This window comes from Puma concolor, chromosome A3, assembly GCF_028749965.1.
Source record: "Puma concolor isolate L17-30 chromosome A3, mPumCon1.1.hap2, whole genome shotgun sequence".
Lineage (NCBI taxonomy): Eukaryota > Metazoa > Chordata > Mammalia > Carnivora > Felidae > Puma > Puma concolor.
Genome location: NC_141669.1, coordinates 118,602,217 through 118,620,002, shown reverse-complemented (window position 1 = coordinate 118,620,002; position 17,786 = coordinate 118,602,217). Strand labels below are relative to the sequence as shown.

At 39.9% G+C, this 17,786-nt stretch overlaps 1 protein-coding gene across 5 annotated transcripts in view; it reads left to right on the top strand.

The window, feature by feature from the left end:
- Nucleotides 1-17,786, top strand: part of NDRG3 (NDRG family member 3) — a 68,302-nt gene that overhangs the window by 29,360 nt on the left and 21,156 nt on the right. For 4 of the 5 annotated variants that reach the window (XM_086702136.1, XM_086702138.1, XM_025932778.2 and 1 more), the window contains 5 exons: nt 10,213-10,318; nt 11,526-11,646; nt 13,491-13,553; nt 15,128-15,188; nt 17,124-17,210. In XM_086702136.1, coding sequence (XP_086558262.1) covers nt 10,213-10,318; nt 11,526-11,646; nt 13,491-13,553; nt 15,128-15,188; nt 17,124-17,210 — 438 coding nt within the window. Of the gene's footprint in view, nt 1-6,787; nt 6,949-10,212; nt 10,319-11,525; nt 11,647-13,490; nt 13,554-15,127; nt 15,189-17,123; nt 17,211-17,786 lie in introns of those variants that run through there. The other variant, XM_086702139.1, reaches the window with a different exon arrangement.

The window sequence follows — 17,786 nt, the reverse complement described above, 5'->3', positions numbered from 1 at the left end:
AGCATCGAAAGGAAGAACTAATACTTATCTTGCATGCACACTTACATCATAGCAATATTGGGTACCTACTGTAGATACTAAATATACACATCTCCAGTTCTTGGAGCACTATCACAAGGTGGTTCTTATTATCCTTGTTTTACAGACAAGGAAATTGAGAGTCAGGTTTCATAACTTGCCATTGGGTGGAATTGGGGTTGCAAAACCCCACTCTTCCTGGATCTGTTGCCTGTTCTTTCCCATCTGAAAATGTCCATAGCTGAGATGTTGTAAGGAGTTGAGTTGTTCTGAAAGCTGAAATTCTTTAACAGAACAGCTGAAACTGATTTTGTTAGGGGATAGGCTCATAGCATTGTTACAGATTTCTGAATCCCAGTATCAAACACCTCTTGGTATGACTATTTGGTACTTTATATATATAAGAGAATCAACTTAGTGCTGTTAAAGTCAAGTTTGGGTTTACTTGTTTTTAACTTGACCTAATTTCAGTTATAGTTTGGATCTAGGTTGAACCAGTTGAATTTGGCTATTGTTAATATCTGATATAATTTACCTAGAAGGAGATCATTCGAGAAAGGGTGACAGTAGAATTCAAAGTGAAAAATCCCAAGAACAACAGTGTGTGTGTGTACACACACATATACGTACATACACTTCAACTTAAAAGTGTAGAAGCAGGGGCACCTGGGTGGTTCAGTCAGTTAAGCATTCACTCTTGATCTCAGCTCAGGTCTTGATCTCAAGGTTGTGAATTCAAGTCCTGTGTTGGGCTCCGCTGTGGATAAAGAGCCTACTTTAAAAAAAAAAAAAAAAGTGTAGATACATTGATTTGATTTTCACCAAATTGAGTACCTCCTGCCCCAAAAAGAAAAATGAAATGTAAAAAACTACATGCTCACTGCAAAGTAGATAAGAAAACAAAAAGTAAATAAATAAAAATTACTTGTTATTTCACTAGTGTATGGTATTTGGTATATATTCTTTATGAATTTTTCACACATAAGTATACTTAGATATAAATGAAATTGAGTTTTAGAAATATAATTATGCATCAGTTTTTTTAAATTAAGGCTTAAAAATTGTCTGGCAAAAACTCATGATATTTTTGGTGAAGCTTTGATGTAGTAACATATTCTGGCCTTGTAAAATATAACTTTTAGTTCCGTCCTAATACAAATAGAATGGTGGCAGGTGTTTGTCACTGTCACGTGTCTGTCACTGTTTTGAATGTACAGGTTCTTTGTGCTCTAAAGAAGAAAAAACCATAGACCCTTCTCTTTTCCTCTTTCTAGCTCTCACAAATCTTCTACCACCATTCTTGTCTGTCTCTTTGTTAAAGGCTTATGTGATGCTTTGGAGACAGCTGGATCAAGAGTCTAGTGACAGTTTGATAGAAGTCCCAAAAACTAGGAACTGTGATATAAGAAGTCTAGAACAGCCTAGTTTGCGTGAAGGCTTCCCAGAAACCATTGGGCATTCTTAGGAGACAAAACAGATCTAAAGCCAACATTGTCACTAAATGTTAAAGCATTCAGCATTGGCGTTGGTGTTGACCATTAGCGTTACTGTGATACTAGGTTACCTGAAGCTATTTAATCAGGGTTTCCTTCTGATCTCTGTCTTGCCTCAGAAAAATCTTTAAGGAATATTTGATGACGTCCCCAGGAAGTTACCTTAGCATCATCAGCCAAGCTCATAATGTCACTCTGAGCCACCTTTTCCCTCTGTTTTATTTACCAATCAACTACATGCTTTTTTTTTCACCTCCAGTAATTGAAATTATTTACCAGTTCTCAGGGCATTGGCTGCTGGCTCAGTTGGCGGATCATGCGACTCTTGATCTCGGGGTTGTGAGTTCAAGTCCTACATTGGGCCCAGATCTTACTTTAAAAAAAGTTTACCATTTTTCTTGGTTCTTTGTTTGTCCTAAGTCACTTCATTGATAATTAACTCCACTGAGACAAACAGCAGTTATATTTGGATATAAGGTAATGTGGGAAGGGGTGGTTAGAGGTGATGTGTTTAGGATTGATGAGAAAGGAGAAAAGAACCTACTGCCAGTTGAAACAATGTATCAGCAGGCTTATTGTCCATTTGTCTATGTGGGTGCTGCTTAATTTTCCTTTCCTTGTGAAACCATTTAAAGGTTAGAATTAGAGGGGCGCCTGGGAGACACTGTCAGTTAAGCATCCGACTTCGGCTCAGGTCATGATCTCAACGGTTCGTGAGTTTGAGCCCCTACATCGGGCTGTGTGCTGACAGCTCAGCCTGGACCTGTTTCAGATTCTGTGTCTCTCTCTCTCTCCCTCTCTCTCTCTCTCTCTCTCTCTCTCTCTCTCTCTCTCTCTGCTTCTTCCTGGCTCTCACTGTTTCTCTCTCAAAAATAAGCATTAAAGAAAATTTTTTCTTTTTAAAAAAGGTTTAGAATTAGAGCTGAGACATATGCTATAGCAAGTGTATATGATACATTGCTTTTAAAAAATAACACTTATCTTGGGGTGCCTGGCTGGCTCAGTCAGGAAAACATGTGACTCCTGATCTCAGGGTTATGAGTTCGAGCCCCACATTGGGTATAGAGATTACTTAAAAATAAAATCTTAATAGATAAATAATAACACTTTATATAACATCAGAAAAAAATTAGAAAAGTATAAAAATAAAGGTTGCTTATGATCCTACCTAGAGATAACCATCTTTTATTTTATTTCTTTTTAGTTTCTACTTTTATGTTCAGGTTATTGGCAGAGTACATGCTCACAGCTGAATATTTGGAAAGCACAGAGAATTATACAGAACAAGAAAAAAACTCATATAATCTAGGGACAACTATATTCTTACGTTTGGTGTTGAAATAGGTGTATGTGTATAATTTTTATAAAAGTAACTTTTTAAAATTTTTTTTTCAACGTTTATTTATTTTTGGGACAGAGAGAGACAGAGCATGAACGGGGGAGGGGCAGAGAGAGAGGGAGACACAGAATTGGAAACAGGCTCCAGGCTCTGAGCCATCAGCCCAGAGCCCGACGCGGGGCTCGAACTCACGGAGCGCGAGATCGTGACCTGGCTGAAGTCGGACGCTTAACCGACTGCGCCACCCAGGCGCCCCAAAAGTAACTTTTTAATAAAAAGTTTATTTATTTATTTTGAGGAGGGTAGAGAGAGAATTGCAAGCATACTCCACATTGTCAGCGTGGAACCCAGCGCAGGGCTCAATCCCACAAACTGCCAAACTGCGAGATCATGACCTGAGCCGAAGTTAAGAGTTGGGTGCTTAACCAGCCAAGCCACCCAAGTGCCCCTATAAAGTAACTTTTAAATTTATATAGTTGCCAAATTGGATGTACAATTTTGTGTCCCCTTTTCTGACTTCATAATTACAACACAGTCTCATTTCTATATCATTTTTAAACACTCAAAAATAATTTCTGAGAGATGCCTAGTATTTCCTCATCTGGCTATACCATGACTTAACTATTCCATTATTTTTGGAAATTAGATCATTTATAATACGTTCAGTTCACTGAACGTTTTTGTGCATAAATTTTATCCACACTGTAGAATACTTCCTTACATGGACTCTTGGAATGAACGTATTTAGAGCTCTTGGCATATCTTATCAAATTGCCTTCCACTTCTACCAGAGGGGTACTTAATAAATATTAATGGAGAGTGCAAAGCTGCTGTCTGCCAGGATATATCATTCCCATAGAAGAGGCTAATAATGGAGTGCACTCATAAGAATGGAGTTCTTGCTCCTGGAATAATCCAGGCATGGCCAAGGGCTGAGTAATTTCATGCTAGCTGCTTAATTGCAGTAACTCTTTGGGGAACTGATTTATAGAACCCAACTGTGAGGATTGGTTTTTAGTAGTGCAATTCAAATGTATATATGTGACTGCCTCTTCTAAAGGGGTTTAAACAGCTTTAAACTCTCTTTTTGAAAAGTTAAAAATTCCTTAATTTTTTATTCCTGGTACCACTACTACAATTCAATGGGTGATATACCTGATGTCATGAAAAGAAAAAGAAAAAGCTACAATAGATATAAAGACCTCAAGAATGTACATCTAATTGCATTAATCATTAAACAGCTTTAAACTCTTGAAGATCATTTGATGAATGGGCACGTTTGCAAAATAAGAATTAAGTGAAATAAGTATCCTGAAAGTTCTTTCCCCAGAAAAGAGGTGTTTGGAGAGGTCTGGAGTTCAACTATCTGCTATAATCTGTGTTAGAAAGCTTGACCAGCTCCGTGCTCCTCTTTGGCCTTGAAGGATGTGAATGTGGCCCCAGTCCACCTTTCAGCCTCTTGTCCCACTGCTTCCTTTATATATACTCCCCACTCTCAGGAGAGCTGGAATTATTTCTGGCCTACCCCACTTCTGCCACGTGCTTTTCCTTTCTGGTGGCCTTTGTTCATAGTTCCTCCCCTTGAGATGCCCCATCTTTTTGGGGTTGATTTTGTCATAGTTGTTTGGGGGAGTGGGGAAGAGAGAGGTTGATTTTAGTAAGTTCTAAAGATATAGGTGACTTTTTTTCTCATTGGGGGGTAAAAAGAACCTTACAGGAATAGCGAAAGTGCTTTTTATCAGCACCCCAATTCTCATTTCCCTTTTCCCCTGTCACTAGAAGGTTTTATTTCTCTGATGAGCTCTGTCATATCATGGGCACAATGGCTGCCAACTTCAGGTTACTAGCTTCACTGCTTAAAAGATGTTTACCTGTATCTCTAGGCAAAAGTCCAGGGGCAGATTCTTGTTGGCTTAGCATGGGTTACGTGTACATTCACTCATTGTGGCCAGAGAGTGGGGTGTTTGAATTGGCCGGACCCGGAACCCTTCCTGCCTGGACTTTTCTACGTAGAAAGTCAGTGTTCTGGCTGTTGCATGTGGTTTAATAACCATTCACTCTTTTTCTCCTCATTGTTAACTATGGCTATGTGAAGATGATACTAGAGTTGGCTTTGAAGGAAGAAAAGATAGATTTTATGTATGGACATATTATAAAAGAGGCTTTCAGATGAAGAGTATGATTTGTGTAAAGGCCGAGAGTTGTGGGTGGTTGAGAAGTAACAGTAGAAACAGTCTGCAAGAGTGTTGACTGAACTAGGCTGAAAGAGGTAAGAGGAGGAGGGAGAATGTTGAGACTAGAGTCAGGGAAAAGTGTCATGGAACTTTAGAAAGGAAAAAGTGATCTGTTGATAGGCAGAAGGCTGAATAATCTTAGAGGCAGATTCTTCTATGGGAGTAAATGAGGTTATGCAAAAAACCTTATGCCCCTACACAGAGGTAAGATAGTAGAGGTATTATATCAAAAATTCCTGGGGCCCCAGGGTGGCTCAGTCAGTTAAGCATCCAACTCGTGGTGTTAGCTCAGATCATGATCTCAGGGTTTGTGAGATTGAGCCCCATGCCAGAGATCCCTGCTTGGGATTCTGTCTCTCCCTTTCTCTCTTGCCTTCCTACTCATGCACATGTATGCACAGGCACTCACTTGCTTTCAAAATAAATAAATAAACCTAAAATATGTTTTCTATATAATAACAAAAACTGTATCCAAGGCTCATAAGTAGCCTGCTTATTAGAAACAATAAAATTCCATGCTAACAAAAATGTTGATATTTCCAAGAGTATGTTGTCATTCAAGTTTTCCTAAACTATTTCAGACTGCCAGGGAGAAGAAGTATTAACGGGCATGAAGTGATCAAAAATTAACTGAATTCAGAGAGAAAAGGCAAGTCAGATTTTGTAATTCTGATAACAGCACATTTAGCTGAGGGAAGAGGACTCAGAAAAAAAAAGGTGAAAATTGATTATTATAAAATAATGGTAATATCCTTAAACTCTTAAATTCTGTTTTGAAAAAGTTTTTATTTTAACTTCAGTTAGTTAACACAGTATTATATTAGTTTCAGGTATACAGTATAGTGATTCAGCAATTCCATACATCACTCAGTGTTCATTACGAGTGCACTCCTTAATCCCCATCACCTGTTTAACCTGTCCTCACACCCCAGCCCCTCCCCATAAACTCTTAAATTCTTAAAAAAACTCTTCGATTGGAAGTTACATCTTTGAGGGATGCCTGGGTGGCTCAGTTGGTTAAGTGTCCAGGACTCTTGATTTTGGCTCCAGTCATGATCTCATGGTTCCTGAGATCAAGCCTCACATTGAGCTCTGCACTGACAGCGTGGAGCCTGCTTGGGATTCCGTTTCCCTCTCTCTCTGCCCCTCCCCGCTCACGTATGTGCTCTCTCTCAAAATAAATAAAAAACATATAAAGAAAAAAAAGTTACATCTTTTTTTTAAATATGTTTTTATTTATTTTTGAAAGACAGAGACAGAGTGCGAGTTGGGGAGGGTTAGAGAGAGAAGGAGACACAGAATCCGAAGCAGGCTCCAGGCTCTGAGCTGTCAGCACACAGCCTGATGTGCGGCTCAAACTCACGAACCGTTGAGATCATGACCTGAGCCGAAGTCGAATGCTTAACTGACTGAGCCACCCAGGCGCCCCTAAAGTTACGTCTTTGATTAAGAAGGAGATGCAGTCCAGAATGGAGACAGAACCAATATGATTTCAAGTCATTTTATAGCCTGGAGAATAAAGGGATTGTGTTTAAGAAGTCCATATCCTTGGAGATGATAAATAATCAGAGTGCTGGGAAAGATCTATGACCAGAGCCTGTTAGACACTACTTGGGCTTTGCCCTTTGAGCAGGGGCTCTCATTGTGTAGTCACACTGTCTAGAATGCTGGGGAAGGGTGAGGTAATTGGAAAAGCAGCTGTGAAACAGATGATCGTTGACTAAAGCAGAAAGGCGGCAGCAGCATCACCCCTGCAATTGCCTGACCATAGCCAGGGTCCCTGCACATTCATCTCCAGATGGAGACTTGTTTCAGCTATTCACACACAGAGTTGCAAAGGATATATTTATGAGTCCACATGGAGGTGAGTGTCTCCTTTCTTTTCGTATTTTTTATTCTACCAAGAACATTTACATTCACATACTTTGAAAATGAATGAGACACCCACAACCAAGTGTTGCTCCAAATAGGGCGCAGGACTCTTGGCCCATGAATAGTTGAGTCGTTACATAATTTGAGGCTTATAATGGGGAAGTAGGGGCTGAGATCTCCCTAAAAAATTGAGGTCTTGTAGGGATCCAGTTTTAACTCTGAATTTCTCCAGATTAAGAAATGGTTACAGAGTTACGTTTCCCTTTCTGTTATGTCTCCCTTTTCATCATCCTTCTTCTGAACTTCCCTGACAGCTAACTATCCTACCCGCCCCTCCTCCCCCCCCCAGCCCCATGCTCTCATTATCAATTACGTAGCTTTGGGAGGTCCTGCTAACCTTAGGGCCACAGTGTTACCTGGTTTTTCCCTCCATCCTCAGTAGCATAACTGAAACCAAACTGGAGTATTTTAGCAAAACTTTACTGAAGGCTCCGGCAACCTGATTGTGAAGCTGACAAATTGTTGCAGTCTCTTCAACTTGGGTTCTCCTGTAGCGTCATCCATTTGGCAGGACCCAGCTTCTTCCTCTTTATTCCTTCTCTCAAGAAGTAAAACATGGGGGGAGGGGGAGGTATTAAAACACAAGAGAGATCAAAGCCTTCTTGAGTTCCTTTTCTGAATCTGTCAGCTCCCAGAAGGAAACAAAATCTTAAAGTTAGTGTACATTCCTTCTCTAAGTATTATGTTTTAAATGTATGTATATAAACATGCAATCTATGTAATGTTGCTTTTTAAAAAATCTATGTAAGCGATACATACATACCCTTTTGCATTTCTACTCAGCATTATGTTTTTAAGATTTTATCTGTATATTAATGCTTCTAGTTCATTTTAATCTGTATTTCATTATATGAATAGATCATTATTTATCAGTTTTCCTATTGATGAATATTTAGGCTATTTCCAATTTTTTTGACATTATAAATAAGGCTGCAGTGTATCTGTCTGTATATATCCTTTTGTGTGTGTGACTGTGTTTGAGAATTTCTTTAGATTACACCTATAAGTAAAACTGCTGTAGGATAGATACCTCTTAGCTTTACTAGAGATTACTAGATTGTTCTACAGAGTAGTTTTTCTAGTTTGCATGCCTACCAACAGTGTATGAGAGTTCCTGTTTCTCTGTATCTTGGTCAACACTTGGTGTTACCTAACTTTAAAATTTTTGCCACCTGGTGTATGTGAAATGGCATCTCATTAAATTTAATTTGCACTTTCCTGGCTGCTAATAGAGTTAATGTCTTTCTCCTCAGTTTTCTATCATGGTTTCCTGTTTATTTCTTTCATAGCACTTATCACATACTATTATTATGGGTTGGTTGATTTGTGCGTTCATTGCCTGCCTTCCTGTCTAGAACATAATCTCTGTGAGAATAAGGATCACATCTCTCTTGTTCACTTTTATCCCCAGACCTTGGTCCAGGGTCTGGTCATTAGGGATTCAGTAAATAGTTGTTTAATGAAGAAACTTGATAGTGGTAGGGGTGAGGGGTTCCTCAGTACTTCTGATATTACTACAAGAGAAATGCTCATGTAGTAACAGGAATTTATTTCTTTATATTCATCTCTTCTAAACCCTATACGTCATAGGCAGTTTGAAGTATCTGATTCTTTCCTTCATTTCTTACATCCCCTTTCCAAGTGTTTTGAATAGGCCTGAATAGGAAATAGAGAAATACAGAAACAGTCACTCATGACTTGATTTGATAGAGATTATCTGCTCCAGCCTGGGGCTTATGATACTATGATACACTGATACTGAATTAGCCTGTGACTATTTTGTGCCCCACATCAGAGAAGAAACCAGAGTTCTGATGAGGTTCATAATTTGATAGGAAATTAAGTTGGAAGCCCTTTGCCTTTGCTGGGGTTCTTATTGACAGTTAATCTTATCCTAGCTACATCTTATCTACTATAAGACTGTCTGAGATAGGTGAGGACTTCATCAGCAAAAATTCACTAGGCTAGACATAATAGTTTTTTATTTTTGAGAAATACAGACATCGAAGAGGACTAGAATAAACCTCAGTGGCTTTTCTACAGTTCCTTTCTTTTCTACCCAGTCACTCTTAGTGCTGGTCCTAGCTCCAATTGCATCTTGTTCGAGCTTTGTTTAGTTCCTGAGCTCTGTTCTGACTACATCTTGAACTCTACTCTTTGACTTGGTTAGGATTCTTTGGGGGTGCAGGAAACAAACCCACCCAAGCTAGCTTGAACCAGAGGTAATTCAGGAATGTCTCAGAAATTAAGACCATATACAGCTAGAACCAAGAATTAGAGCAGTGGAAATGTTTACTAAAAGCTCCCAAGTCTGCTTCTCTTTTCAAGAGAAGAACCAAATTGAGGATAAAATCTCTTAGTCCCAGTTACAAATTCTCAGGGAAGGATACATACCCCCCATGGACCAGATGCTCACCTCTCTTCAGTAAGCCATGACCATAAGGTTACATCCTACAAACTTGGCAGCCAAGAGCCTCCTGTAATGTATGGGTGACACAGGAGAGCAGCTGCCAGGAAAGGGAAGGGATTTTAGGCAGACACACCCATAAGTATCTACTGAACTTATTAGTTGCTGAATATGAGGTTAGAGGCTCTGAAACATCTGGCTTTTACCCAGCAGTTCCTTCATATTTTCTGCTTCCTTTCCTTCCCCCATGTCTTACCTGGCTCCTTACCCAGCTTGCTGATCTTTTAAAAGCTACTTGCAAGTGTATTCTCAACAGATCCCTGACTTGCCTCATTTAAAATAGTGAGCTTTAGGAGCGCCTGGATTGGCTCAGTCGGTTAAGCAACCAACTCTTGGTTTCAGCTCAGGTCGTGATCTCACGACTTTTGGGTTTGAGCCCCATGTGGGACTCTTTCCTGGCAGCACTGAGCCTGCTGGGGATTCTCTCTCTCCCTCTCCCTGCCCCGCCCCTGCACACTCTAAAATAAATAAACTTAAAAAAAAAAAAAAAAAAGATAGTAAGCTTTGTGGATGAGAAGGTGTATTTTTCCCCTCATTTGTTAGTTTATCTGGAAGGAATTAGAAAGTAGGAGTATGCTATATAGTATAACATGTCTCCAGTGTGCTTATGGTTCAGTGATATATCCTGCCCCAGCTAGTGAGAAATAGCAATAAATAGGTATTGTGGAACTTCAGCCATCTGGGAAGTACATTCTGCCTTTGCTGAGACAATACATTGTCTTGTTACAGGAACATGACATAGAAACAACTCACGGTGTGGTTCACGTCACCATCAGAGGCCTCCCAAAGGGAAACAGACCAGTTATTCTGACATATCATGACATTGGCCTCAATCGTATGTATTTGATTTTATACCTTCCTTTTTTATTATAATAATTAATCTTTGTATATTTATTTTTAAAAAGAAGAAACCCCAGTATTCTAACAGAGCACAGGTTTTCTCCTCTCTGGCTTAACCTTCCCTCCTCATTGTTACACATATTAGTGCAGGGTTGAAGTGTCTGGGAAGTGTGCAGGAAAATGCGTTTGGGGGATACTGGAATTATATCTCACCTTTGTGTCTTAACTGGTAAAGGATGAACTGGTTAAGGGCAGAACTGAGAGGCACTTGGCTGGCTCAGTCAATAGAGCATGCAGCTCTTGGTCTCAGGGTCATGAGTTCAAGCCCAACGTTGGGCATAATAATATTATTATTAAAAAAATAATAATAATAAAGTGTGTCTTTAAAAAAAAAAAGAGTAGAATAGAAATCAGTTGTTTGTTTTGTTTAAGTCTATACTTCTTTGGTTTTTTTCAACTTAACTTTGTTGTGAGCCCTTCAATGAATTAGTGAAAGTGTTCTTCCTATAGCCTGTCATCAGTGATTTTAAGTGGACTTCTCTAGATAGTAATAAGATTCTGGCTCTAGCCACAGGCTCAGAGCCTGTACATGTGTATGTTTTTCTCCCATGCTTCTCTGGCTTTCAGAGGTGGCCTACATTTATTTGAGGCTACAGTTTAGTGCTGGAGCTTTTGTAGCCCCTTAAGCATGAGAAGTGATTCAAGCAGTTATACTAACAGGGTAGAAATTAAAGCAGCAGCCCATCTCTACACTGCAGCAATTTTTCCAAGGGACAGTCTTCCACATGGTGAATGTGAGTAGCCCAGGATATTTACTCTAGCCACATTCTTGGAATATAGTCAGCGTCTCTGTGTCAGATGGGGGAATAAGGTACATGAGAAATGACAGCATGATGGGTGCAAGATTATTTTGTGCAATACCAGAATTGGTTTCCATTTTTTAGACACTGTAGAATTGAGAATTCAGTGTCGTTTTCAGGTCATTGGGATGTCTGGTATTCAGCCTTTAGGGCAGCTTGAATCACATTGTTCTGACACCTCATTTTGGTGGAACAGTGAATAAAAGGAGTGAAAGAGAACAATGATATGGAATTAATTGAGTTGAAGAAAACTGGAGAGAAATGAAGAGGACTGTATGGACACTCCGTTGAAAATTGGGGAGAGAGAGAGTCTGTGACTTATGAGTATTTTTATTCTTGCAGATAAATCCTGTTTCAATGCATTTTTTAACTTTGAGGATATGCAAGAGATCACCCAGCACTTTGCTGTCTGTCATGTGGATGCCCCAGGCCAGCAGGAAGGTGCACCTTCTTTCCCAACAGGGTAAGGCCACAAGCAAGACCTTCTAGAAGCCATGCATTCAGAAGAGCAAATGATTGAGCTACAGTGGGAGAAGTAGCATTGATTTCTCCTGTTGATTTTAGCACAGGCTGTGGTTATACTTATCAACCAACTATCCTCTTTCTTTCCTTGCTCTGAGAGGACTGTTGCATACAATCTGTTGAGGGAAACTGCATATTTTCCTATGTCCCTGAATGGTTCTCCATAGATGGGAATCTGTCACCTTGTAATTGCAAGGCTTAAGTGTCTGAAACACCCACATGTCACTGTCTTTTATCTGTCCCCTTCCTCATCTTTTTAAAATGTCATTTCTGTGTCCCTCCCTAAAACTTCCAACTACCTAGAACAAATTCCAATCCATCTGTACTTCCTGGGAGCACCTCCCCAACCTTACCTCCCAGTCTAGTGATGGGAATTTGAATATTTTTGTAAGCATTTATTCTGAGAAGCTGCCCTGGAGGTCTTGGCCTCATCCTAAACCTGCTTTGCATGGTGGAACCGCAGTCTCCCTCACTCTTCCATGGACATTGTAATTATGGAAAAGACCTTGGAAGGGGGAGTGAAAGCACAAGCTGTGAAATTACAGATTCTTCCCCTTTCCCTTGGCTCCTCTCCAGAGCTGCCTCTGCCAGGGACTGATGTGAAATAGACCATTGCAGGTAAAAAATAACCAACACTTACATTGGACTTAAACAGCATTCCTGACATTGCTTTAAACGCTTCATATCTGTTAAGTCATTTAACCCTCACAGAACTATGGGATAGATTTACTATTATTCCTGCTGTACAGTCAAGGAAACTGAGGCCCAGGGATATTAAGTAACTTTGCCAAGATCCCATAACAAATACGTAGCAGAGCTGGAATTTTAACTGAGGCAGTCTGGCTCCAGAATCCATGTTATTGACATGTTCGGGCTGTTCTGTCTCTCAGATGCAAATTGACCAATGACCAGTTTATATCCAACAAGATTTATATCTGGTTCCTTTTTTCTGTTTTGTGTACAAATGGCTCAACAGCACTCCATCACTTAAAAAGTGTTTCAGGCAGAGGCAGGCTGATTCCCCTGTCACATATAGAGTAGATCCTAGATTGTCTTAAGGTCTCTTTCCATCTTTGATTCTGTAATCTTTATGGATGCTCCCTTCTTTTCTTGGGTTCCTAGTCTGAATCGGTTCCTGGCCTTGCTTGACCATCTTAGGATCATGTAGTTCATATCATACACCAAATTCAAAAGCAATAAAGTAACCACATTATCTTATGTCTAAGTAAAACAAATCAGCATTCATGATGAGGAGTCTAGGATATGGAATGATATTTCCAGAAGCCCTGGACCAAATGAGCAAGTAGGAGAAAGGCATGAAGTGAAATTTGAGAAATAGACAAGGGTCCAATGTGGTTAGGCCCAGTAAAGCTTTGTTTATTTTTGCCTTTAGCTGCCTGATTATAAGCCCCAGACCAAAAGCCACCTCCTCAATTGGCTGTTATTGCTGGAAGTTTGCTGAGCCTCAATCCCAGTTGAAGTGATTGTTAGGGATTTGGAAATGCCTTCAGAGAGAGCCATATTACCTGTTCTGTTCAAATGGCTTCTTCTGGTCCCAGAGACTGCCCTTTAGAAAATAGAAACACATAGATTCTTCTCCTTTCTTCTCAGCATGGAAGTCTTAGAGAGAGAGACAGCATGTCACAGTCATTTCCACACATCATCTCCTTTCTGCCTTTGGTAAAGGGAATGCTTTTCTCTAAGAACCCCATACTCTTCTGGCTGTTCTTGTGATTGGGAAATGTGGGTGCATTCTAATTCAGGAGGTATCCTTCTGGATTTCAGGTACCAGTACCCCACAATGGATGAGTTGGCTGAAATGCTGCCTCCTGTTCTTACCCACTTAAGGTAGGTTCATTCTGCAGTTCCTTAACACAGTGTTTATTGAATTTCTACCATGTGTCTGATCTAGGGACTACGATGGTGAACAAATGGAATAGTCACTGTCCTCACAGAGCCTACTTACATTTTAGTGGGAGGAATAATTAACAACAAATAAGCAAATAATCACAACTAAAGTGTTGTAAGAGAAGTCAGTGAGGGTGATGCCTTAGAGAAGGGCTAGGTTTACAGAGATAAGGCTAGTTGAGCAATGCCTCTCTAAGAACATGTCTAGGCCAGTACCTAGACAGAGAGCCAGGGCAAGAGGATTCCAGACAGAAGGAATAATATTTCCAGAAGTCCTGGACCAAATGAGCAAGTAGGAGAAAGGCATGAAATGAAATTTGAGAAATAGACAAGAACCCAATTACATAGTCTCACAGATCAGGTAAGAATTGGGGATTTTATTCAAAAGACAAAAAAAAAATACTGAAAAGTTTTAAGTAGGGGAGTGATACCCAATTTAGTCTTTTTTTTTTCTTTCAGGTATAGAATTTAAAAATGGGTTAGATAAGAATGTGCATTAATTTTGCCTTTTTTTTTTTTTAATTTTTTTTTTCAACATTTATTTATTTTTGGGACAGAGAGAGACAGAGCATGAACGGGGGAGGGGCAGAGAGAGAGGGAGACACAGAATCGGAAACAGGCTCCAGGCTCTGAGCCATCAGCCCAGAGCCTGACGCGGGGCTCGAACTCACGGACCGCGAGATCGTGACCTGGCTGAAGTCGGACGCTTAACCGACTGCGCCACCCAGGCGCCCCTTGCCTTTTTTTTTTCAGTTTAGTCTTTTAAATGGTCACTCTAGGTATTAAATTGCATTTCAGTAAAGCTGTTTATATTTTTTAAAAGGATTACTCTAGAGGCGCCTGGGTGGCTCAGTCGGTTAAGTGTCAGGCTTTGGCCCAGGTCATGATCTCACGGTTCGTGGGTTTGAGCCCCGTGTCAGACTCTGTGCTGACATCTCAGAGTCTGGAGCCTGCTTCAGATTCTGTGCCTCCCTCTCTTTCTGCCCCTCCCCTGCTCCTTCTCTGTCGCTGTCTCTCAAAAATAAATAAATGTTAAAAATAATTTTTTTAATAAAAAAAAGAATTAGTCTAGCTGTGGGGAGAATGAGTTGGAGAAGAGTAAAAAAGAAAAAGCAGGAGACCATTAAACTATTACAGCAGTCAGGCAAGAGACAACTAGATACTGAATGCCTGGGGCTGGAGTGAAGTATATAGAGATAGATGGAAATATGTTGGAGGTAGACTCTTTGGACTTACTGTTAGGTTGAACATAGAGGTGATAGGAGAGGGAGCTATTAGAATGACTCCAGGTTTTAGTCATATTTCACTTAACCCTTAAAATCAACTTAGAAATAGGTGGTTATATCCTTTTATAGATTGGGAACTGAGGCTCAGAAAGTTAAAAAAAACTTGACCAGCTTCTAGAACCCAGTAAGCATCAGAGCCAGATTTGAACCCAGTTGTATTTTTTCCATTATGCCATGTCCCCTCCAAGTGAGTTAATCTTATCAGTGTTGGTATGTCCCCTTTCACAGTCTGAAAAGCATCATTGGGATTGGAGTTGGAGCTGGAGCTTACATCCTCAGCAGATTTGCAGTAAGTACAGAGGATTAGTCCTGCTACCCTTGAGGCACTGCCTAGGTCACAGCTCTACTGCTTTGTTAGTGACCAGATACTACTGTGGGTCTTATGTCAGTTTTTCTGTAAATTCTGTCAACAACAGAAAAAGGTTTGTAGAAAGCCCTGTTTTGTACTTACAGTACCTGAAAAATCACAAATGAGGGCAGGGTATCATCAATAAAACGTAATTCTTAGAGAACATGTATGGAATTTTGTGAAGCCATTAAAATTTTATAAGAAGAGTTTGTAATGATATGTGATTCACATATACTGTAACATTAACAAAAAAATTAAAATACAGATTCACCATAGTTTGTGATAGACATAGGAAAGGACTAGAGGGAAGTATACCAAAATATTAATTAACAGGGACTGATGTTGTGTGGTTAGATAATACAAGTTTTTATTTCCTAATTTTTGTAATTTCTGTTTATCAGATTTTCTTTTTTTTTTTTTTTAATTTTTTTTTTTCAACGTTTATTTATTTTTGGGACAGAGAGAGACAGAGCATGAACGGGGGAGGGGCAGAGAGAGAGGGAGACACAGAATTGGAAGCAGGCTCCAGGCTCTGAGCCATCAGCCCAGAGCCTGACGCGGGGCTCGAACTCACGGACCGCGAGATCGTGACCTGGCTGAAGTCGGACGCTTAACCAACTGCGCCACCCAGGCGCCCCTATCAGATTTTCTATAGTGAGCATAATCAGTGTAATCAGAGGGAAAGGAAGTAAACTGGAGAGTTTTGAGTGTAAATAGAAATGTCTGTGTTGATTTCTATTTAAGAAACAGAAATTAAGAAATTTTTTCAGGGTGGGTGCCTGGGTGGCTCATTTGGTTAAGCATCCAACTCTTGATTTCCGCTCAGGTCATTATCTCACGGTTATGAGATCAAGCCCACACTGGGTGTGGAGTCTGCTGAAAATTCTCTCTCTCCCTCTCCCTCTGCTCCTCCCCTGTGCACACTTGTGTGTGCTCACTCTCACACACACTCTAATTACTTACTTACTTACTTACTTAGTTAATTCAAGGGTGCCTGGCTGGCTTAGTCAGTAGAGCTTGTGACTCTTGATCTTGGGGTTGTAAGTTCAAACCTCACGATGGGTGTAGTGATTATTTGAAAATAAAATCTAAAAGGGGCATCTGGGTGGCTCAGTCAGTGAAGCGTCCAACTTCGACACAGGTCATGATCTCACAGTTCACGAGTTTGAGCTCCGCATCAGGCTCTTTGCTGACAACTCAGAGCCTGGAGCCTTCTTCAGATTCTGTGTCTTCCTTTCTCTCTCCCCCTCCCCTGCTCATGCTCTGTCTGTCTCTCAAAAGTAAATAAAAACATTAAAAAAAATTTTTTTAATAAATATAAAATCTAAAAAAAATTTTTTAAAAGAAATGTTTTTCAGATGCCTCCTGGGTGATAGGACAGTCTTTTGGGGTAGGGTGGTATCACCCATTCAGGTGCTTTCTGGGGGAAGAACAAAAAACAAAAAAAACGTAAGAAGCTCCTATTGGAGTCAAGGCTATATGAATGTGAAATTCTCCAGTCTAAGCCTCAGCAGCCCCTTATGCCAAGTAATTCCAAGGGTACTTTCCCAGCAGGGAGAACCCACCATGAGCTAAACAACTGCAGAGATACTACCAGGTGCCTTCCTCTGATGAGGAAATAAATATCATGTCTCCTCACAGATCCTTGCCAGGCAAGATCATTTCATAGCATTTTAAGGAACTGGTTTTCCAGATGTTAAGTCAGACTTAAAGAGCAATTTTTCCAAATATTCTGCACCTAGCACCTCTCTGAAGTCTTACTTTCAAATCTGAGGCATTATGGCATAATACATAAGAATTGATTAACCATGCTCCAGTGTTTATAGAAGAATGCTGGGAGTGGAACTTTCAAACTGTTGTCTTTGTCTATTTCAGCTCAATCATCCAGAACTCGTGGAAGGCCTTGTGCTCATTAACGTTGACCCTTGTGCTAAAGGCTGGATTGACTGGGCAGCTTCCAAAGTAAGCACTAAATGGTATTCATTGGGTCATCTCTCGGTCCCCTCTCAAAATGTCTTATTTTTATTTTTATTTTTTCACTGAAGTGTATACAGTCAAAGGCAAAAAGTTTTAAGTATATAATTTCATGAATGTGTGCATGTATAATTGCCACCCAATCAATATGCAGAATATTTCCAGCTCCAAGGATTCCCTTATGCCTTTGCTTTAATTAATACTTATTCTCCTTCCCAGACACAACTGTTTTCTGACTTCTATCACCATAGATTGGTTTTCTCTATTCTTAAACTTCATATAATTAGAATGATAGAATATGTATTCTTTTGTATCTGGCTTCTTTCATTCATAGTGATTCTTTTTCATGTTGTGTGTAATGGTAGTTCTTTTAATTCTTGTTTAGTAGTCTATGGTATAAATACACAAAATAAGTTGTTTGTTATTTGGTTATTATGAGTAAAGTTCCTGTGCACATTCTTTTACCTGTCTCTCCATAGACCTACACATTCATTTCTCCTGGGTCTCTAGGAGTGGAATTGATGGGTCATAAGGCAGCTGTATATTTAGCTTTGGTAGATACGG